This window comes from Thermobia domestica, chromosome 1, assembly GCF_964235325.1.
Source record: "Thermobia domestica chromosome 1, izTheDome1.hap1.1, whole genome shotgun sequence".
NCBI lineage: Eukaryota > Metazoa > Arthropoda > Insecta > Zygentoma > Lepismatidae > Thermobia > Thermobia domestica.
In genome coordinates this window covers 170,526,639-170,551,066 of record NC_137454.1, presented here as the reverse complement: position 1 = coordinate 170,551,066, position 24,428 = coordinate 170,526,639, and the positions used below count along the sequence as shown (strand labels likewise).

Sequence of the window (24,428 nt, the reverse complement as noted above, 5' to 3'; positions counted from 1 at the left end):
GGCGATACAGCAGTAATGCCGGATTTGGATGAGGTACTGAATGTCATTCAAAATGGTGGTAAATTAGGTTACATTAGATTTGGTTAGATTATACCATTAAAATAGAGGTGTGTGAACTTTTCCAATTTCAGGTAGAATATAGTATGGAGATATACGCGCCATTTCCATACTAGCTTTCCCGCGACTAAATCATAAGTGTATCTCTCCGCTTCCACGTAGTGTCGCTTACACCATCAAAAACAAACAACCACACCACACTTTCTTCACTTCAGCTATTCGGCTCACCTGACTTTCACTCTTTCTTCCTCACAAACCAAAATAATTTTCCAATTGAACTGGAAAATTTCCTATAATTGGTCCGCGATACAACACTTAACCCTTTGATATACCCGTTAAAATATTATTTTTTACCAGGGTGGAAAAAAATCATGATTTTTTTAAAAAAAATCATTTTTGTTGATTTTTTTGATTTAAATCGATTTTTTTGATTTAAATCAAATCTTTCTCCTCGTAAATTACAAGTCGCGAATTGAAGAAAAAGCATTAGGAATTAGTATTAAATGCTAATTATGCCATTTAAGTGAAAGTATTAGGGTTGAATTTTAAATTAATCCCCAATTGTCAACCTCTGTTAATCCCAAACAATGTTTCTTAACCCTTTTAAATTATGGCTTTTTTAAAAAGGAAAATTATGGACTTTCAGTCAAGCAGCTATATCATCATCCCTATTTATCCTAGGATTACGGTTCATACCTCATTCTCTTCAGAATAGAACAGCCTTTGAAACGGTAACATTCACATTTCCCTATCATGTCCCTGAAGCGGGAAGTTTTGAGAGAAAATGGAATTTTTCTGATTTTTTTTTTTTTTTTTTTAAATTTTGATCCCCTCTGGACTCCCTTGTGTTAACGCACATATCTCAAAATCAACTGAGAAATACTAAGGAGTGTACTAAATGTGTGTATAAAATTTCAAGCTATCTTGAATAGTAAGGGCGGATAACCCGCATGTAATATAAAAATTTCCTCAGATATCTCTATTTATCCTAGGGTCGTCATTTGTATATTATTCTCTTCAGAATAAAAGATTTTCAAATCGTATCATTCAAATGTCTCCATCGTGTATCTGGGGCGGAAAAATCACGAAAAAAGGGATTTTCTGTTAAAAATACCCTTTTTTACTTTCTACCCCTCTGGACCAACCCCGTGTTTTAAGGTAGAGATCTGAAACACTGAAAAATACTAAGGGGTACATTAAATAAATCTGCAAAATTTCAATCTTCTAGGTGCAAAAGTAAGCCCGCGAAAAATAATATCCCCCAAATACCCCAGATTCCCTTATAAAACAGTATCTCAGGTAACAGTTTCCTGAAACCTCCCTATTTATCCTAGGATCATGGTTCGTACGTCATTCTCTTCAGAATAGAACAGCCTTTCAAACGGTACCATTCATATGTCTCCATCTGAATCGTGGAAAAAGCTATTTTGTTAAAAATATATTTTTTTTACATTTTTCCTTCTGGACCCCCGTTTTCACGCAGAGATCTGAAAACATCTTTTAAAAATACTAAGAGATGCACTGAACGAGTGTGCAAAATTTCAGTCTTTTGAATGCAAAATGTAAGCCTGCCAAAATAATAATAATAATAATAGGCATAACAAAAAAAATCTTTTTAAATTTATGATATCATCACACACTATATCTCGACGCAGAAAGGCGTGAAAGCATATGTAACATGTTCTACAATGCCTTCAGTCTTGAAAAAAAAACGAAGTAAAGAGGTTTATTGGTACTTTTTTAATCGAATAATGAAGATTCGATTTTTAATAGAATAAAAACAGGTAATATAATTTAAAAGGTTAAGCATTAAGGAAAAAGTATAGCAACGTTTATCAAAATATCACTTTTTTCACAAAAGTTACTGATATTTGGTAGGGGCATATTTTTTTAAAAAAATGGAACTAGCTTGAGGCAGGAAATACATAGATTTCGCTTAGTTATAAATCTTTAAAAAAAAAAAAAAAAAAATCTGAGAGGGGATAGGACCCCTCTATATATGCCATATTATCCGGGAACAAACAAGCACGCGAAAGAATTTTCGTCTTAAATGTCGATGGTGATTTCCCCGTTGGAATAGTTAACGATTTGAAAACCCAAACCCATTGTTACGAAGAGAAGAAAGTAGCATTGCTTCGTTACCCGTTCAAAATGGGATTTTCTCTAATCATCCAGTGCATGACACTTGTTTTCATACTATGCTGTACATACTGTACATTTGATTATGATCATTGTATTATCATAATCATTGTATTATGATTATTAACTTCCGTAACCGAAATAACAGAACAGAAACGGGATTTTACTTATTTTTACTTTAAATTATTTTATTTCGGAATTTTGATTTAAATCAGCGATTTTTATTAAAAAAATCAAGTGATTTAAATCGTGATTTAAATCAGACTGATTTAAATCAATCCACCCTGTTTTTTACTGCTCCGATTACAAGTGTTTGGTTACGTTACATAACCTAATAAGGAGGTCTACTTCTGTATGTGATATACATAAGTAGAATCCTAATCGGTACAGGTTAGATTTGAAGATATTAGGTCAATAACCAATAGCAGGGTTGGCAAAAACCATGGGTCTTATTGAAAAAAAAAATCCGGTTTTCTGGTTTAAACCAGTTTTTTTTTTTTTTTTTTTTTTTTTTGTTTAAATCATTTGCTTTATGTATTTATATCATATATGGACAGAAATAAATTTGTTTCGCGTTGGTGTTATTATGCAACAACCGGGTTATACTGTAAGAGATCACATAAACTTAAAGCGCAATCCAAACCGCTTCACGGCATACATCCGAGAGAAATTGTCCTCCATTTGAACTCGAAACCGGTACTAATTAGCCACAAATGCGATACGTCTGCCGGCTCACTCGCGAAGGACTCATGATAAAAATACGTTGTACTGATCTTTACATACTTGTTAAAATAACTGCCAAGAGTCATTACAGAAGGACGTAAAGATAAACAGTTGCAAAAGTGAAACTATTACACTGAATTACATGTGGACAATTTCAAAATATTTCAGAGTACAGAAGAACTAATTTAGTCCAAGTTAGTTCACTACAACTTTCATTAGCCCAAATTAAAGAAATACAATGACTTAATTTGCATATCAGTAAGAAAAGTGAATAAAGATACGAATTATTTGAGTCCACTTTGCTCTGACCATTTATACATAAATAGATACCAAAGATACCTCTGATTTCAATAAATGCCTCTCGTTGCATTTGTATGACCCTCCCCCAAGGGCACCGATCCTGGGGACCTCGGGCCCCCCAAAGCTCATGTGGACCTCCTATTGTATTTATGAATATACAATATTTGGGATAATTTGAATGCAATTTGTTTTATACTATATACCTTCCCGTTTTTACTATGTTGGTTGGCCTACATTCACCAAGTTTAGGTTTGGTATCGTCTCTAAATTTATATCTTAGTTGACTATCACAATATGATTGGTTTGGTTAGGTATCATCTCAAGAATGTTTATCGTGGTTGGCTGCTCTCAATATGACTCACATTCCGTTTTCACTTTGTTGAAGAATCACAGAAGTATCTATTTCACATGCATATTTTCTGTTTGGTAGAACCGTCTGTGGAAGTGAAACCCAAATTTGTGCCAGTTTTTGTCCCTGGGTTTCTCAGTTTTCCCTCCACGTTCTCATTCCATCAGTTATGTTATAATCATTGATTCCTCCTTGCTGGTCTTCTGGCTAGCTCGTGTGCCTTTGATGCACATGCCTCCGGTGAGAGAGTACAAAAATTTAATTTCATAATTATTTACTTTCGTTAATCATCCGTCACCTTCATTAATCGTGTCGTCCTTAGCCTAAAGGGCGTAACGATGGGACGTAAATTTAAAAATGTCATTGCAAATTTCTGTAGGCGACATAAATAAACCTTAAGTTTGGGCGCTCTTGTGGTGACGTTATTACCGGACCGCCAATTTAATTCGGTGCAATAGGATAAGGTTCGTATAGTTCTGTGAATGCGGCCCGCACGAGCGCGCGAAGCTTAGATGAAGGGGAAAATAAAATTTTAAGTTACGTAATATTTCGTAGAACAGTAGGTATCATATCTTGCAGCGAGTGTTGTTAAAAATTTCGCTAATTATTTGTATGCCTTTTAGACGAAAAATTATGTTGGTCGACATGAAATAAGTAAGTGTTAGGATAGGGGGGGGGGGACTGACAGAGGAAAGTGCAATTGGAAGGGGAGTTCGACAAGGATGCTGTCTCTCGCTAACATTATTTAATATCTACCTAAAAGAGATAGTGAAAAAGACCCTACATGCTGAAGACGGCGTTTCGGTAGGAGGTAGAATGATTAGATGCATAAGATTTGCAGATGATATGGCGCTTGTTGCAGAATCTGAAGAGAAAATCAATAAGATGTTAGAAAACTTACGGAAGGGTTTTGGAGAATATGGGATGAAAATAAAGGAATGGTTAGGAAGATGGTAAATATGTTGGAAAGACAAAAGCCATGGTGATTGGAACGAAGAGGTCTGTGTCAAATATAAAAGTGGGAGCGGAGAGAACAGAACAAGTGAATAGTTTTTGATATCTGGGTAGTATTCTTAATAATGACATGAAGTGCGAACGTGAAATAAAAGCAAGGATAGAAATGACGAAAAAAGCCTTTAGCAGGAAGAAAGGTATGTTTTGTGGGATCTTGAATAAAGAGTTGAGAAAAAGAGTCATAAAATGTTTCGTGTGCAGTGTTGTACTGTATGGGACGGAAGCGTGGCCATTAACGCATAAGTGATGAAGAACGACTGGAAGCTTTCGAAATATGAGTGTGAAGAAGATGGAAAGAATTAATTGGATCGAGCGGAAAACGAATGAGAGCGTGTTAGAAATGATGGGGAAAAGAATAATTTTAGACATTATTGAGAAGAGGAAAAGAAACTGGTTAGGGCATTGCCTAAGAAGAAATTGTATGATGAGGGACGTGATAGAGGGTAGGGTGGTAGGAAAAAGGGAGGGGGCAAAGGAGGCTACAATTAATATACGATATAAAAGCAGAAAGATCATACGTGAAGATAAAAAGCTTAGCAGAGGACCGTGGAGCATGGAAGCTTCTCAGCTGCGGCAAGTGACCTGCCAATATGAGCAGAATACCTATGATGATGGCATGGAATAGCGTTCTTTTCGTTCAGGTGAAATTATCCACAATGAAACAGTACATACACTCCAACACTTCATATGTACTTCAGGATATTTTAAGTCGTAATTAGTTACTACGAAGTAGTTTCCGTTTCTGAGCTTTCGACTCGTGAAACCTCTTCTACTTGCATGCCTTTGCATGCATGCATGTATACTCAACAAACAAAAAGTTCATTAAGCAATGATTGAGGACGTCCAACGTAAAAACTGATATTTTTTCTGTAACTGAAATTACGTAATCAACAAGAAATGATGAAAGTCGAAAGCAAAAACTAATCAACTTAGGGAAAAAACAGTAATTGAGATACCGACGTCATGTATACCACCAAGGAACACTTAGGTTCTTGCCAAAACAGTGTCATGAAAGCTTCGACAGAACAAGACTAGTTGAAATATGGACGTTTCTATGTAAACAAGTGCAGACGCTATAGCGTATTTCCTCAGAAGTTCTTTCTTGACTGGTCTGGTTTTACAGTCAACCCTTTAATTGTAAGTTTAATGTGTTTTTGCACAAGCAAATTCAGTTCCAAAGTAATAAATGCCTTATTGTATATTACCTGTACTGTTGCTCCAAACTTCAAATTAGCTATTTCAAGCGGCAATAAAGAGTGGACACACAAAGTCACTTACCCCAAAACAAGGAAGGAAAGAAGAGAGAAATAAGCGATCTATCACCGATCTTTTGTTTTGTACTAGAACGCATTACTGTCTCTCTTAATGTGACTGGGATTGATAACTGTGTATTCGTACATATTTTATTTAAAAGTTGTTTAGTGAGTGAAGTTGTGCCGAGTAGTACAGGTGTTGAGATGAATCGCAAATTAACAAAGGAGCAAGTTAGCGAACGTGGTAGAAACACAACAAAAACATAAATGTAAAGACAGCAGATTTCAGATGATTTCCATGTGTGGAACCATGATCATGTCAAGTCATGAGAAACCAACAATTCGAGGCTACAGGTTCTGTGTATGATCTAACGCAAAGCAAACGACCATGAAATGTACGAAATTTAAGGAAACATTGAACTTGTTGCTCAGAGTTGTGTCTAGGTCAAAGAAGGCGCGTACGCGACCTGGAAATGAAACTTACCTCTTTTAAGTAATATGTTACAGGATTTGAAGATGAAACCTTACCGGTCAAAGCTTCTTCACCGTTGCACGAGTGTGATGTGGACCAGTATTAAGTTGTATGAGTGGTTTCTCATTCGAAATGAACCTGACAGAGACTTCGGGAAACGAATTTTATGGACAGATAAAGCCTCGTTTAAGATGAACGGTCGTGTAAACAGACGCAGTTGTGCTTATTGGAGTGATACCAATCGACACAAAATTGACAGAAGAGTTAAACGTCCTTAGTGTCGCTGTTTGGGGGTATGTGGATTGGTAGTGTCATAAGACCATTCTTTTTAAAAGGAAATGTTACCAGTGACACACGCCTTCAGATGTTGCAGCAAGTTGTCATTCCAGAACTTGATAACAATCCTCGTTACGAAAACATTCAGTTCACGTGGCAACACGATAGAGCACTGCCACACTTTGGTGGTATTTTAAGGGATTTCTTGGAAAAATATTTCGATGAATGGATTGATCGTCGTGGTACGACAGATTGACCGCCCTGTTCATTTCACCTCACAACATGGGAGTTCTTCATGTGGGATATTGTCAAAGACGAGGCGTTTTTGGCAACCACAGGATTTGGATCATTTAAAACAGCTAATCGAACAATCATTTGAGAGATAGGATGCCAATCTTCGGTTGTGCCGTGATAATTGCAAATCAGTGCAGAAGAGATGTATTTTGTGCACTGAACATGGTGGGAAACAGTTTTGAAAGTATTGGTACAATAAAGATTGTCAGGTCTCCTAGTGCTTCTTTTATTTTATTTCTTCACATATTGAGGAAAATTGGGGCTTTAGTGGTAGGGTGTTGTCCTTTGGTACGTGGGGTCCCTGGTTCGATTTAAACTAACGCCAAATGGGTTTTATGATGGACAAACACCGTGTGCGTAGGTTTTCTCTGGGTTCTTCTTTTACTTTCTTCATTCTTTTCTCATCATCGCCATCTCTTTTAATCTACACGGCGTAACCGTGGGACGTAAAACTGAAAGATGTCATTTCATTTCATATTGGAAAAAGCAACTTTGTGCTCCATGTATAGTATAGATTCTAAAGTGAGACGTCAGATTGTCGCGTTACTTGCATGGATGTACGAATATACGGATTTCTTTTTATTTTGATTTACAATAAGATCTTTCGTAAGTGGCAACAGCAGGACTTCGATACAGAATTTTGCCAGATAATCGAATATTCACTATATATTTCAAGAACTTTATTTTTTGTTTATATTTCATAACTTCATTATAGAAATCATAGTCGTTGTTCATATTCAATAGCGGCACAACGTGAACAAACATTTTAAAATGTATTTCTGTTAACTCAGAATAGCGGTATACGCTGAACTGTTCGCGAATGAGCCGCTTGCAGTAACCTATTGTGTGAAGCGTTCGTTCAGGACTTACCTGTGTTAGACGAATCGACAAAGAATACAAAAATGCTGTGGTTGTGGTATTGGCCGTTAATTTGGTTAGTGTCCGGTTACAGGAGATCTTACTGTGTTTGAGTTTGTTATTCTTCACCGCAGCTGTATGAGGCTGGTCACATTAAGCCTTCGTTAGAAAGACCCTTGACTTACCAAGAAATAGTCAGGATTACTCAAGAAATGAAATGTCCGGGAAAAGGAAAACGTTGTACTGTCTTTATTTGTTTACATGAAAAAACCTAGCTGTTCGCATAAATTGACTGGTGTTGTGCTTTGTCGAAACAATCGCTTTGGCTTGAAGCTAGGTGTTTCCTGATGTAATTGATGTCGCTATCTTACTTTGTTTATTTCTGACTTGTTAGGACTTCTCATATTCAATAATTAAAATTGAATATCTTATGAATTCAATGGAATATATTGAATTACTGACAATCTTTTGGTATTATATATATATATATATATATATATATATATATATATATATATATATATATATATATTATAAAGATTCGTTATAATGGTTCAGGCTAAAAGTAATGTTACTTTTAATTATTTAAGTTCAACTGAGGTTTTCACTTTAATATATTAACTGTTCTCTTTCTTTTCAGTTTGACATGTGTATCTCTGAAAGACGCCTTAACAAGTGGTATAGGAGGATTAAAGCTCTCTGCGGAAGATCTTCATAATGTAGCGGCCCAATTACTGCTGTCACAGCAGACATTTGTAGATAATACTAGTGGAGAAAATGAGCCAATTTTCAACAATTTTCCAGGTTTAAAAATTAATGTATTGTCAGAGGAAACTCAGGTATGTTCACATTCAGTTGTGTTTTTGTCTCGTAATGTATCAGTTGCATACGAAGATAACCCTTTGCTTTGTACGGACACACGTATCTTCAGTTAGAAAAGGCGTACGATCATGTTCAAGAAAATTTGAACATTCTTTAAGTGCACCCATAGGTAGTATGTTTTCAGTACAATATTGCCAGGAAGGTTTCAAAGAAAAGAATATAGATAGGAAAGCAATAAATTGAGGAAAACCATGAGTTTTTTAAATTTTTGATTAGGTGTGTATCATAGAATTGCTCATAGATGCTATTGAGTGCAAATTGAATAACTAATATAAAGAATTTTTTACTATGCGTCCAAAGTGAATTAATATCTAATTCACCGTATGCAAGGTTAATTACTTATCGCAGAATTTAGAGCATGTCCTTCTCATTACTTTTCTAACACTTAAAAATTCAGCAGTTGGAAACAAAGTGAAAATGGGAAATGTAATTAAGTATTTGAGAACAAGGGCGTATATTTGCTGTAGTCCTCTCAAATACGGATACAAAGCTTCTGAAAGGTGATTGTTCAAACATTGTGAACATGACTGTATGCGAAAGTTTAAAAAGTTTGATAATTAAGACTAAAAAAAGAAAAAAAAAAAACAGGAGGCCACGGTGGTCCAGTGGTTGAGATCGCCCATCTCACGCGAAGTGGAATTTGTAGTGGACGAACATAGTAGGCGTGCGTTTTACTGGGGTTCTCCCGTTTTCTTTCATTTTTTTTTCATTCTGCCATTTCCTTCATTATCATTATTACCGTTTTTCATAGTTTCGCAGCATAACCGTAAGACGTGAAACTCAGTAAGTAAATAAAAAAATTAAGGAAACAGAATAAAGAAAATATCAGGAATACAACATAGCACTCACAATAATCCATCAAATTTCGATATTGTAACAAAATCACGTTAAAGCACAAAAGTAATGAAAAATTAAGTTACGTACAATGGTGCCAGAATGTTAGTTCTTTAAGGGTAGCTTTGCTAAACATATTGGATAGGAATAAATCTTAATGTCAGTAGATTGGCTTTGGAATGCACACGTAAGCTGTTGCGAAAACAGTACATATCTTCCCTTAAAATAAGCAAAATACTAGCTTCATTGAAAATGTATGTAGAAGACATTTCTTCTGTAGGCCTTTCTTGAAGTCAGCGTGTGGGGAAAAGCTAACGATATAGATATAACTGAGAAAGTAGTTCCAGGAAGTAGAGCAATCTATAAATTAGATAGTTCTAGTAGTAAACGAAAACGTGTCGCAAGTTTAAAATGGTTGAGGTTTGTTTTTGTCTTCAGTCGACGGAAAAAATAGATCTTCTTGTATCGTATTATTTTAAATCAGCTTTTCAATCTTCCTAGAAGTTGTAGAAATGTGTTACCAAAGTGAAGATAATTATTTGGGTGTGTCGAAATTCAATATACTTACTAGAGTGAAAGATCATATTAAATGTCCGAGATAATAATTAAATAGAAGAAGTTATTCCCATTCAAATAAGTGTTAACGTATCTCAATCAGAGTGTCCACATTCTGGAAAGTCAGGGAAGTAAAAATGTATCAGGGAAAGGAAAGAAACAGAATTGGAGAGAGAACAAGGCCAGCAATGGAGAAGGTGGAGACTGGGGTTTCTTTCTTTTTTCTTAGTTTTAAATTATTCAATGGTCAGGAAAATCTGGAACTTCAGCCATGGAAAGTCAAGGATTTTTCTTCGCCAAATTGTGTGGACACCCTATCAATATCCCGTGGCAATTTTCCTTGTGAATGATGTCGGTTAGTGCTGAACCCTTGTTCAGCATCAATTCTTTTTGTTGAGTTCGATTAACTATATATATAAAGATTGGTTGAAGTAGTCTCTCTAGAAATATGAAGGAAACAGGATCATCTGAAAAAACGTTAAACGTGTGTATAATATTTGTTACCTTCGCACTTACCTTTTTTTTTTTTTTTTTTTTGTAACGTTGAAAAAGGAAGTCACTGTTTTTTGCAAATTCTATTGACTATGATTAAAAAATGTGGCTCTCTCTTTTAACGAATGTGAATTTAGTTTGTTGATAACAGCAGTATAAGCTTTTCCACATTCAACTCTTCAAAACACGTAAAAGCACTTATTTTCCATTCCATCTAACTTGCAGTCGATGTCTCATAAAAATTTCACAGCGGGAAACAAGTACTTTTACGTGTTTTGAAGAGTTCAGTGTGGATAAACTTATACTGCTGTTGATGTCAACAAGCTAAATTCACATTCATTAAAAGAGACAACCACATTTTTAATCGTCGTCCTTTATTTAAAAAAAAAAAAAAATACATAAATAAATAAAAACACCTTTGCACAGCAAAAAGAAAAAATTTCAAGAAGTGTGTACAGCGAAGGTGACAAGAAGTATAAAAGTTCAATGTTGGTACAGAGTACAGATGCTCCTGTTTCTTTAATAAATTTTACAAGGAAGCAACCTGAACATTTCTTCATATTACTCACCTAATAGTGTTCCTTATTCATTTTTTCTTCCAGTATCTTGAGTTTGATACTCAGGAGCACACGATAGCTTAAATCTTTTTTTGTTACAACACGATTTCCACATTGCTTTTTCATGTCTCAACATATGTAAGTTAATAATATATTTTTTCGATAGGTATGGTTACCCTGCCTTTTCCAATATACTGTATTGTATGTTAGTCTTATTCTTTTAGTATACTTTTAGTGTACTAGGCTCCCTGTTTATTTTACACTTTTTATTTGTGTTATTAGGTTTCCCATCTGATGGTTTCTTCTGAATTGAAATGAACACGTAGTTCATTTAAACAGTACCTAGATAGGTAGTGCATTAACGTATACATGGTATATTTAAAAAAAAAAATAAAAACAACCTTTAACACTGGGAAAGGTAGGTAACCATAAGTATCGAAAAAATACATAATATATTAAATTACCACTTGAGAGAGAGAGAGAGAGACGCGGGCTCGTACGTGAAGATCGTGCTGTCGAAAGGAATTTCAGGCACTTGTGGCCCATGAGGATGAGTGTCCGAGTGTCACTGAAAATGTTTAAAGAAAAATTGGCTGAGGAACGTTACTAGCTGAGTAATTTGAAACACCGTGTTTCAAATGTTTTATAAGTAACTTCAGTAGTGTTCATATAGATAATCAAACTCTACGAAAAGAATTGTTGCTGAAGAAGGCTTCAGCGCGAACCGACATTATTTAGAAGAAAAGCTGTTACGAAATATAGAGGTAGGCCAACAATTAATTAGTATTTATGTGAAATGTATCCTATAGCGTCCGTTATCAAAAAGATTCCCATTCAGTTTTTTCACACAAGGGAGGACCAACACACAGTGAGTAAAGTGAAGGTAATAAGTAAAAGTAAGAATGATACAGAAATTAGGGTTGATAAATAAAACCTTGCATTTAAAAATACACTAATAGAGGGAAGAAAGAAAATAAAAGGTTAGTACGGAAGCACATTGTCATAAATACCTGATCAGACTTGGGGAGGAAGCTTGTTAATAATTTCGTAAGTTTTCCTCCCTATCTTTTAATCTGTCCGTAACATTCTGCTACTGGAAAATAAATTTGTGATTGAAAGTAACAATTAGGAGGATAACCTGTTAAATTCTTTATCCAAAGCCTTTCTGCTTACAAACAATTTAACTAGTTTTTAATTTTTTTTATTTTCATTATTTTTTATTTTATTTTATTTTTTTTATTTTTTTTATTTTATTTTATTATTGATTGATTGATTGATTGATTGAAATGAAGAAATATAAAATTCATACCAAGGACCTCGAACGGAAGATCTGATAACATGTTGCTCCATTTAATTTGTTAGATATGTTCGCATTTCACACACCGTCTGAACTTTCCTCTCGTAAACTTTGTGTTTTAACAGTCACATTTTTTTCTTGCCTTTTTATGTATACAGTTATGTCTGGCATCAGCAGGTGAAATATGATTAGTGAACTTTTTAATATTGAGAGCATTTACGGAAAGATTTTTACTTTTATAAAATTTGCAAATGGCTTTCTTAGTCATTATCAGTACTACGTGTAATTCAATGTGTTTACTATTGAAGAAGTTACATGCAATTATCTGCTTCCTGTTTTATTATTAGTATTAGTATTACTTGATGTGTATAACTTTATTTTGTGTTTTTTGTTCCAGGAACCCGAAGTACCTGATTCTGTAAATAGTTCAATAAAACATGACATGCAAAAGCAGCTTTCCCAAGCCACTGATACCAAAGGGACCAAGAAAAACGTTGATAATATAAGACTGACAAAGAATGATGTAGTGGTGTGTGATCCTACCTCATCTTTATTACAGCCAGTAGCAACAGTTGCTAGCGTCGAACAAACTCAGGTACATTAGTTGTTTTCATCTCATTATTTAGTAATTAATAACATTTGATGTTAGTGTTTACCTTAGGCTTAGGCTTACATGATGTAAAGAAACGGGAGAGATTTTGTATATATTATAATTGGAAATTACTTTTCTTGTTTAAGAGTCTAATTGTCGATATCCAGACCCAGGTTTCATTGACTTATTTTCATGCAAGCTAATATTTAACTTTTAAAACGCGGAGTTCATACTTAAAAGGAATCATTTCACTACAGATTTTGAGCATCCTTCCTTTTCTGTACAATGAATGGAAAATTACGAATGGGTTGGAATATTTTCCTCCAAAATCTCTCGAGGAACTGAGGTTTTTGTATGAAGGGTGAAACGGCATGCTAGTAAACGCGATCCAGGGTTTGTATGCTTCCATCCCGAGGAAGTACAGGCTGTTTCGATGCCAAAGCTGATCTTACACGCTATAGGTAAGACATTTCTTCTTTTATAGGTTTGCATTATTTTGGCCATGCCCTGTACACAGATAGTCTATCCCAAAAATAATAAGAATAGTTTTGGTGCGCTGGTCTGTAAGGTCAGGAGAGGGATTATGAAACAGGAAAGTTGGTGGGGAACTTCCGGTATATAGTCAGATCGTACAGATTTGACTGAGTGTACAGGTTTTATATTTATAAATATTATATACAGTAATTGAACTCTCGACTCAATATTTTAAATTTGCGTTCGATTTTTGTGAATGATTCCCCTTTTCATTTTCTAAAGTCCTTTTTTAATTTGGTTTCCCAATATTCAGGAGTATGAAAAAGAAAGTGTTCCCAGCATTTTCTTCAGTGTTTGATATTACACTATTTTAATTTTGCAGAGAAGACTCTTTTGAACCTACTATAAGTAGTGATATTGCATAAGTTGGTCCTATAAATCTTGTATCTTTTCGTTTAAGGTGAAAAAGCGTGGTGGGTGGCCCAAAGGTAGGAAACGTAAACCAGAACTAGCTGAAACAAGGCCTCCAAAAGCTCCAGTAACCGGATATGTATTGTATTTAAATGAAAGGAGAAAATATTACAAGGCATTACCATTTCCAGAGGTGAGTCTGAAATCTTGAAACGTACATTTTCTGCAAACTATAATTTAAAAAGTAAGAAAAGACCATAGAAACTTTTGCTTCCCGATCGCCTCACTCATTAGGATGAAACTGCAAGTTCAGCCTGGGTTTGTAGCGTTGCAGTTGATAATTGATGGCCTATTTTTCTCGAAAATATTACAAGGTGGCGACAAACCTGTAAAACCGGGGAATGGCAGGGAATTTGAGAAATCCTGGAAGTCAGCAAATTCTGCGAAGAGTTAGAGAATTTTGATTTGCTAAGAATGAGATTTTAAAAACATTTAGAAATGAGAATTTTAAATCGATTTCAGATGTTGTTGAGTGCTTGTCTTTTTATTTAGCAGCTTCAAACTTAGCAACATATTTGTTTTGTACTAAAAATGTGTTATAAACTGATGATCTGCAGCTGTGTGCATTATCCTTTGCTTTTCGCTTATGCAATGGAATATCATATTGGTAAATCATCCAAAATTGCAATTGGATTAACGACGGAATGGTAAATTTATTTTCGATGCACACACAATTCCAGCCTTTCTCTGGTTTCGTTCCCACTAGTGTCGATTTTATTTGAAGTTTCCTCTTCTACATTAAGTGAAGGTACAATTGAAAGGATTTTCTAATACGATTGTTCTTATTTGAGCTTATGTGCTTTCATTGAAAGGTATTACAACTTGCAGAGAGGTTTATGTCGGAAGTATGTATGAGTTTATGAAAGTTACTGATAAAATTGCACTCAGCGTATACATTGAGTCAATATTCAGTGGATAGCTGGTCTAATTTTATCGAACCCTTGATCCTTAAATATGGGATACTTATACAGATATCAAGGTGTACTTTCTACTTTGTGCTTATAATACAATGTTTATTAATTGTTATATATGTGTAGGTACATTTCTAATCAGTCTCCATCAATAGTTCCGCATGTGTAATGATTTATTAATGATGATGTGTCTTATAAGTTTAATATATATATATATATATATATATATATATATATATATATATAAAATTCTCATTTCAAAATTATTTTGACATTAAAAATGATGCAGCAGTTTGCGAACAATGTTTATAGTACATGAGTTCAAATAAAGTTTTATTCTCTCTCTCTCTCTCTCTAATCATTCTTTAAGCCAAACTTTTGTATGCTTTTTCAGTCCCAATACGAAGTTTTATAAAACAATATATTGTTTCTCAGACGAGACGTGTAAAATCATATTTAGTAATTTGGAATGCAGATTTTGAGAAAAGGGCATAAAAACAGTTCTGGGATTGAAGGGCGTGCCGCCATGGGGATCCGTGTTAGCACCCCTCTCCAAAAATACGTAACAACGACTGGATTTTTGTATTTAGTAATTCAGAGTGAAGTGAAAGGAAAGATAAAAGGATGATTAGAATTTACAGTTCAAATTATGATAAAATATTAATTCGTTTCCAGTATACTGTGGAAGTAATGAAGTTTCATGATGTGCAACTCCTGTTTTAATGTTGACATATTCGTACCTTTACTGTGAGGAAAAAATTGTAAGTGGGATTGTTATCATATTCATATGTTGCTGTTCTATATCTCGTTTTTTCGCCCAAATCCTTGCGTTTTGAAACTAGGGAGGCAAACATGTTCTTTCTTGTTGACGGTTCATTATCATATGTTACATTAAATGAAGAAAACTGATCCAAGAGATCGATCATGTTTCAGAGCTATGCAGGTTTGAAATATTTTCGCATGGTGATACTAACGTAAACACACATTCGGTAATGTAGCCGGTAAAGCGTTCACTTCTGGCGTCAAAGTTCCTGCGTTCAAACCATGGGTGCGGGATACGGATTTTGTGAGTGGGCAGGTTTTCTCAGCACACTCTCGTTTCCTCACCTATTCGCATTCATTCCATTCTTACATCATTAACTCAGTAATTAGCATCTCGTTTGTGGGACGTAAAGCTAATGATATAATATGAAGTATAAATGTTAAGCTGCGAGTCTGTCAATAACCGTAAGGCACCTTCAGGAATTGTAAAATTACGAATTTGCAATAATTGATTTCTTTCGCCTTTGTAAATAATGTTCGGGATATGATTTCCTGTTTCTCAGGAATGAGCTGTTTTCTGTTCGCTTTCTGACGTAGCGGTAGTATACGTTGCTGGAAAGTAGAATTTTATAAACACCTAAATGAGCGAACGTAATAGTTAATACAAATTAATAAAGACATAACAAGAAATTCCAAATAAATTAATAGGAAACTGAGAATAGCTGTTTACTCATTATGGTGTATTAACCGCACGATCGTGTTTCAGTGTTTACCTGTTTTAGATAATCATTTTCGTTTCTTACAAACTTAATGCTTTAACGCCTAGAATACACACACAAACTGGCTGTGTCGAAAGGTAAAAGTAGCCACTGCCGGTTGATGATACAGTGGACCGAAGTGGTGCACGCGGCAAAAGAAAATATTTTGTACAATCATCATGAGGTTTTTATTTACGACAGTATATTATATATAACGGCGGTCGAGAAGGGAAAGGAGGGAGGTGCAGCATAGTAACAGCTTCTGATAAATTTATTGCTAATGTCTTTAAACATTACTGTTGGTTTAGCATGGTTGTTCAAGTTGCAGAGGCAGGATCGAAAGTGAAGAGGTGTTGTAGTTGTGGTGTTCATCATTTGCAGATAACAAGCATGCCAATTTCTAATTATTCCAAGACCGCGTTCAATCCTTTCTGGTTGTTAGATGATTCTTCATCACGGATTTGGGAAGTACCAGATGACAGATTTTTTGCTTCTTGGAACAATTGCCGGAGCGTCTTTTCACTGAGTGATATTGGACGGCAAACTATAGCAAGTCACATGAAAGGTAAAAAGCATATGGAAATGGCCATGTCCATCTCAATACCAGGAACGGATAAGAGTTTTCGAATGACAAGAGCATTAATGAGGTGAAACTCTTTAAGTCCACAGACTGATCCATAGATGTGAGAAATATAAGGCAATAAGAGGTGAATATGTGGAGAAGGACACGTCCGTGAACCAAATTACAGATCCCTAGCTCACCTTGATCGTGGCTACTCATATATGTTCATTATTCAGAAGTAACGCATTCGTTTGTCTAGTCTCAGACAATTTTGTTCATTCCCAGGTTTTAACTTTCCCATTCGCTTTCTATCACTCAATTTTTGTTTGTGAAAGCCAATTGCAGTCATACTTTACATGAAATTAGAAGATGGGAACATTATTTCATCAATTCAGCGTGAAGGAAGTAAGCGAACTATTGTCTTAGTAGAAAAATAAACTTCAAACTGTTTTGAAGTTTGTGTTTAAAACGTGTGTATTATGTTTAAAACATAACGTGTTTCAAACAAGCGTTTTCGGCAATTTAGGGGGTATAATCGTAAGGCAAAGAGAACCAAATAAATAATTGAAGACTGATAATTTAATAATATTATTAATAGTAGTAGCAATATTACTGTAGTTACTCTGTCCCTATTAATGATTATACTTTGAAATGAACCGTTTTAACTTTTTTTCATGTGTTATAAGAACACCAGAAATGACCATATTGGTATCCTGAGACTCGTTACAAGCTGGTACTGATTGTCGTTGGTACTTTCACGTCTATTCATGAATGAATATCTTTTTATGTATAGTATGAATTCCGTCTAATAATGGAATTTCAAGATTGACAGTAAGGCAATTAATTAGGTGCCTAAAAGTAGTTCTAATGAGTTTTCACATCATTATTAACTAAACCCTTTGAAATTACATTACGATATATATATATATATTGTTTTACAGGTGACAAAGCTTTTGGGAAATGAGTGGAGTCGATTAAGCTTGGAAGAGAAACAAAAATATCTGGTCCGTGCAGAAAGAGATAGGAAAAGGTACAAAGAAGAACTTAAAGTCTATAGACAGTCGGAAGCATATCAAGCGTATCTCGTAAGGAAAAGACTGAAAAGTAAGGTTTTTTATTTTTATTGCGAAATGTTTATTATATATTTATGTGTAAGTGTATTTGTTTATTTATTTACCAAGAAACAACACAACAAGATAAAATTACAAGGAAGATGTACTTTAATTTTATTGTGATGATTCTCACAGTAAAAATATCAATATCTGACGGTAAACTATTGCACAGTGATGTTAGTCTAAAGTACAAAGAACTTTGATTAGTTGAAAGTCCAGGTGTTTCATATATTAGTAACGAAAGTCTACGTGTAAGGCGAGAGGGTACACAAAAATTGAAAACTGAAACCAGGAGTACAGAGTTAATTTTCCCATTAATAATCTTGTGGAAAAACAACAAATCTGTCACTGTGCATCGTGCAGGGTTTGAAAAAACCCGGGTATTTTTGAAAAAACCCAACCCACCTGGGCCCATGTGGGTTTTTTCGGGTTTAATTGGGTTTTTTCGAAATATTTCAATCTCTTTGGGGTAAAAATGTTAAAATATGATTTACATTTCATGAGTGTCATTGTCACAACTTGCAACAACTTTCTGTTCACTGCTGTTTTGAAAACAATGCCGCCATTTTGAAATTTTATATTGGATCGCCGAAAAAATCTATACAGCAAATTTAGAATGTCTTGTGCTTCTACCCTCAAAATATCAACTTAAAAAGTCCGAAAATTGCACCTTGTAGCATGGATACCCGCTATTTTGAAAAATGGACGCCATTTTGAAATTTTGTGCCGCCAAAATATATACAGCTAATTTAGTCTCTCGTGCTTCTACTTTGAAAATTTCAACTTGAAAGACCTAAAATTGCGCTTTGTAGCGTGGATATCAGCAGCGGCGCAAATTTGTCTTCAACATTGGGGGGAGGGGTAAGACGGTATGTCTATATATATATATATATATATATATATATATATATATATATATGCGATGTACAAAATATTTATGAAGGCGAAAATCAAAGCTGAGGAGGATTACTCATGTCGGTCCCGGCGTCCTCCACAGGGGACATAAAATATGACGACATTATTATTGCTTTATAACTTTAAAATCCGACCGGCAACATTGAAAACTGTTTACAAGGGATGATCCAAATATGATCATTCCCTGTAAACAGTTTTCAATGTTGCCAGTCTGATTTTAAAGTTGTAAAGCAATAATAATATCGTCATATTTTATGTCCACTGTGTGGGACTCCGGGAGAACATGGGTAGGGGAGCAGAGTTGTCTTCAACATTGGGAGGCGGTCAGATTTGAGGCTTATTCTGGGAGGTATCAATTTCATCTCACTTTTCTTTGTGACAGTTGGACACAAATCATCACATTTCTTTCTAAAAGACACATTTCCAATCGGATTATTGAGGAGGACAGTTCCAAGATTGTAGGGGATATGTCCCCATCATCCCCCCGGGATTTTCGCCAGTGGATATCAGCTATTTTTTTTTAAACGCGTCATTTTGTAATTTTACGTTGGTATGCTGCCAAAATGTAAACAGAAAATTTAGAGTGTCTCTGGTTTGTGTCCTGAAAATTTAAAAGACCGAAAGTTGAACACTGTGTGGTAAAGGCAGACAAATAAAAAAATGTAGATTGAGTCATCCTAGGAGCCTCAGTGACGTTCGCCAAATATGAATACCAAATAGCTATATTAATTTAAAACAAAGACATAATTCATCAAAATGTCTTAAATATTTTTCAACGTGAAATAAATGGTCTTATTGTTGAAGTTCACTTTCGATGCTTTGTGCATTCAATTACGGGAATTACCCGAGCACTTGTTGCAAGACCGTTCTTTTATGAAAATTAATTTAAAACAATTAACAAAGATAGGCCTATAGTTAATATTTTATAAAGTAAATGTTTCAAAATGTCTAAAATGAAATGAAATATCGTCCAGCGTAAAATAAATAGTTTTATTGTTGAAGTATTCCCTTTCGATGCTTTGTGGGTTCAATTGCGGGAATTTCCCGAACACTTCTTTCACGACAGGTTTTCCCTGAAAATGCAGCTTGCTTTACTGTACATCGAAACTTCCATTAATACTGAAGTTTGAATGCAGCACTTGAAATAGTAAGCGTTACGTAGTCTTCGGAGCTCCGAGCATTAAGCTTCTTAATTTTGACAAGAATTTTTACGTTATTGCTAGTGTTGATTCTACAGAATGCTTATTTGAAGGCTAGCAACAAATGACTGAACTTAATTGTTGTTGGAAAACCAAATTTTACTGAATACTTTTGTTACCTTCAAAGGTTAGAAATAATACTAATAGTTGTACTAATGTATTTACATATTTACTGTTAGTACCGGCACCTATGACCTTAAACCCGTCAACGTATGAGGAATAACGTCCCTCGGCGGCGCCGAGTCAGGTAACACACTATTCACGGAAAGTATTTTCTAAAATATACAATCGCTTACTTTACTTCAAATAGGTTATAGACATAATCCGCACGTTAATTTGTTCTACAATAATCTCAAGCTAAGGTGAGGTTTTTAATTTATTTATTTATTTATTTATTTATTTATTTATTCAGTGCATTTAGAGCTTTATAAAGGTCTTATGTTGAATATTGTTGTCTATCTTAACATCTTAACATGAAAGCATATAATTCGCCCAAAGAAAGTTTAAAATCTGATAAAAATAAATTTCAATGTGATCACCTTAGTTATACCAATAATACACTAGCAAAAAAGTCAAAAACCTAGGTGGGTTTTAAGATGGGTTTTTTCAGGTGGTCCAACCCGAAAAAACCCGGTGGGTTTTTTCGGGCTGGGCCCACTTGGGCAAACCCTGGCATCGTGTCTTCGGATTTTGTATTTTAAGAAATTGAATTCTATTACGCATTCTCTCCAATGGAAGTCTTTGTTTAATAATGGCAAGAAAAAGTTAAGAACAAGACGGAATCAAGGCGGGACAGACAAGAAGAAAAAGCCATATTCCTATCAGTGAGCAATACTCAATTTTAGGTGATACAAAAGCTTTGAAGAAAATATTTAGAGATTTTAGATCACGAATTTCAGTAAAACTGTACAAAATATTGAGCATTCTCATAATATTCTTCACAGTAGCAATGATGTAATCAGCGAAATTAAATTTGTCAAATAACATTCCGAGAACTTTTGGGTGTCAAATAACACTCCGAGAACCTTTGGGCATCAACTCTTTCGATAGGATTGTTATTAATACAATACATGTAGTAGAATTTATTTTTCTTCAAAGAAATACTAAGAGTGGAATACTTTAAGGATTCAATGTTAAATTCTAGGTCTAACACCATTTGATAAGTTTAGAAAGAGTTTGTTGAAGCTGTAAAGCATTATCCATGGAGAGAATTTCCTGAAAAAGCTTACAATCGTCAGCGAAGAAAATATTCGTAGATGGTAAAGAAAGATAGGATGGGTCATAATCCTTGTAGGGTAGAATAACATGGGCCCAAGAACACTATCTTGCGGAACACAGAAAGAACTGGGACAAATCTCGACGAATTTGTTAGAGCAACACGTTGCTTACGATCATAAGATAGATAGTTTTATATATATATAAAGCAAAGAAAAGAATTGACCATGAACATTAAATCTATTGGATAGTTAGTGAAGAAGCAGCTGGATGTCAATTTTATCAAAAGCTTTTGAGAAATAACTATATTACGTTCAGTTGAGAGTTGTCCGAAACAATTAATAGCCTGAGCAAGAAATTCAGATAGGTTAGTAAGACATAATTTATGTTGAAGGAAGCCGTGCTCTGCGTAGTTTAAATAAAGGCTGTGAACTTTTAAAGCCTCCTCATTATGACTTTCTTCAAAAAAAATGAAAATGGAGAAAGAAGAGAAATGGTTCTATAGGAGTATACATCAATTTTTATGCCTGCTTTATAGATTGGAAGAATGTTAGCCTGTTTCCAAGGCTGAGAAAAAAACGCCTTCTGCGAAACACCTATTAAAAAAGAACCAAAGGATAAGCAATTCACGCGGCTGTATTGGGAAGGTAAATTGTATTGGTATTGTCAAGTCCAGAAGTACTATGGTCAGGAACCGTTGACAAGAGAGAAGAGTTGATTTTAGCGGACGTAGTTGAAATCGAGGATAGGGAATACGAACACACAGGTTCAATACAAGGAAGAGGGTTTGGTTAAGAAGTTTCTATAGAAATAATATTGAACAATTCTACTCTGTGCTCTCCAGTAATAAAGCTGCCACCATAAGTGATGTTCCTAGGTATGCTAGATTGATTTCTCCTTGAGTTAACGAGAGACCAGAAGCTATTAGGCGTAGAACAAAACATGGTTGAAATGTTAGAAATATAGTTACTATATTTCTAAGTAAAAACTTGGCATATCGACGACTTTGTGAAAAACTATTGTAAACATACTGGTTCGGATGTTGTTTCCAAAGTGATCGCTCTAGCTTCTCGCTTTTAAGAGAAAACCGAATCACAGCGTCGTACCAGAAGGAAACTTAGGTGACCATTGTGGTTTTCTCCGGATAAAGTCTTCAACAGCTAAAATGGTATCAGTAAGTAACGTTGTACATCATCAATAGTACCATTTTCCAACCAGCACCACGAAAAATGATCCGAGGCACGACATGTCATTCCATGGAGGCTTTTTCTAAAGCCTAGAGATATATTTCGCTGAACTGGATCGTCTGGTAGTAGTGCGTAAGATGGGACTCATATTATATCAAATGAGCCATGATCAGCAGAAAAAAAGAGCTTCAGCTCTGATACAAGGGACAGCTGAAAAATTCGTAGCTGAACTTAGAAGGAGTGCAAGTAGAATGATAAAATTATATAGTTTTAAAAACAGATATGTGCAAATACAAATTTTTCATATTAATAACGAAATTCTTATTGTGTTTTTCGACCCCCTGAAGTGTTCATGTGTAACCAACAAGTGAATTTCACGAACATGAAGATCAGAGCTGTCATCGAAGTTTTGTTCCACCAAGTAAAGTCACCGAAGCAAATTCATGCTGCAGATTCATGAGGAAATCATCGAACACTACGAGACTCTCCTTCGTCATATGCAGTGGTGAAGAAATGGTTGGGATAGTTTAAACGTAAAGATTTCTCAATAAATGATGCTGCACGTGCAGAAGACCAAAAGCAGTGACTATCCCCGAAATCGTGGATGAAATTCTTAACATCATTCTTGAAAATCGCAGAATCTCAACAAAATGTGTGACAGAGATTGTGGACATTTCACGGGAAGGTGTCGATACATAATTCATAATGACTGGGCTATGCGCAAACTCTCGGTAAAATGGGTTGTCAAAAATCTTGTTATCAGATCAAAAGCGTGAAAGAATGAGGGCATCGAGAAAAGTCATCTCTCATTTTGACTGCAATGCCGACCAATTCCTATCACGAATAGTATCCAAGGACGAAACATGGTTGCACTACTGTGATTCTGAAACGAAGCAACAGTCAACGGAGTGGAAGCACACAGCTTTCCCTCGTTCCAAGAAGGGTAACAGACAGAAGTCGGCTGTTAAAGTATTTGTAACATTCTTCTGAAATAAAGATGGAGCCGTACTCTTAGAGTACTTGCCCAAGGGTCTGACATTTAGTGCAGACCCTGCATTACTCACAAGACTAAACGACAAATTGAAAGTGCAACACCGCGGAAAATCGAAAAAAGGAATTTTGTTCCTTCAGAACAGTGTCCCTGTTCATCGAACATTGCAAATGCAACTGACATAGCATAATCTGGGTTTCCAGTGTCTAGATCATCCTTATTTTCCGGATCTAGCTCCGTCAACTATTTCTTACTCCTCAAATTCAAACAATACTTGCAAGGACGCTATTTTGAATCTGATGAATTTGAACCTGAAAGATGATGTAAACTTGTTAGAAAAGTGCGAGTGTATCCTCCCTGTGAATGTTTACTGAAGATCCCAACATACATATGCGCATGTGCACGTAAAAAGAAAATATAACCTTCACTTAACCGAAGATTATAAGTAAGGGGTGGCATGAAGAAAGAAAGAAAGAAAGAAAGAAAAAAAACTGCATGGTTAAATTGAGGCAAATAGTATTCAGTGATGATAAGAAATTCAGTTTCGATGTGTCGGATAGGGCAGGATATTATTAACGTAATTTACAGAGAGAAGAAATCATGCCAGAACTGTCAGTAATAATCTGGACTGCATTAAGTTATCAAGATGTAAGAACTATTGCATTCTCTCAGACCCCAAAGTAGAAGAACAGGCGACGGTGCGACGATGTCACAGAAAGAAAATGTGGGCTGCAGAAAGATTGGCTAACCTCTAAACGAAAATTACTGTCTCAGAAAGATGTCTACTCTCTAAATAAGAAATACGGTTGCAGAAAGATTTTCTCCGTAAATGAAACACGATTCAGAACAATTGTACGTTTGATAGTCATGATAATATACAAATAAACTTGAGAGGCACGGAAGGGAAGAGTAAGCGATACGTACAGT

At 35.1% G+C, this 24,428-nt stretch overlaps 1 protein-coding gene across 1 annotated transcript in view; it reads left to right on the top strand.

The window, feature by feature from the left end:
• Positions 1-24,428, top strand: part of LOC145691055 (uncharacterized) — a 45,592-nt gene that overhangs the window by 1,506 nt on the left and 19,658 nt on the right. The window contains exons 2-5 of the mRNA XM_081766696.1: positions 8,376-8,574; positions 12,750-12,947; positions 13,879-14,022; positions 17,824-17,986. Of these exons, the coding sequence (XP_081622822.1) occupies positions 8,376-8,574; positions 12,750-12,947; positions 13,879-14,022; positions 17,824-17,986 (704 nt within the window). The remainder of the gene's footprint in view (positions 1-8,375; positions 8,575-12,749; positions 12,948-13,878; positions 14,023-17,823; positions 17,987-24,428) is intronic.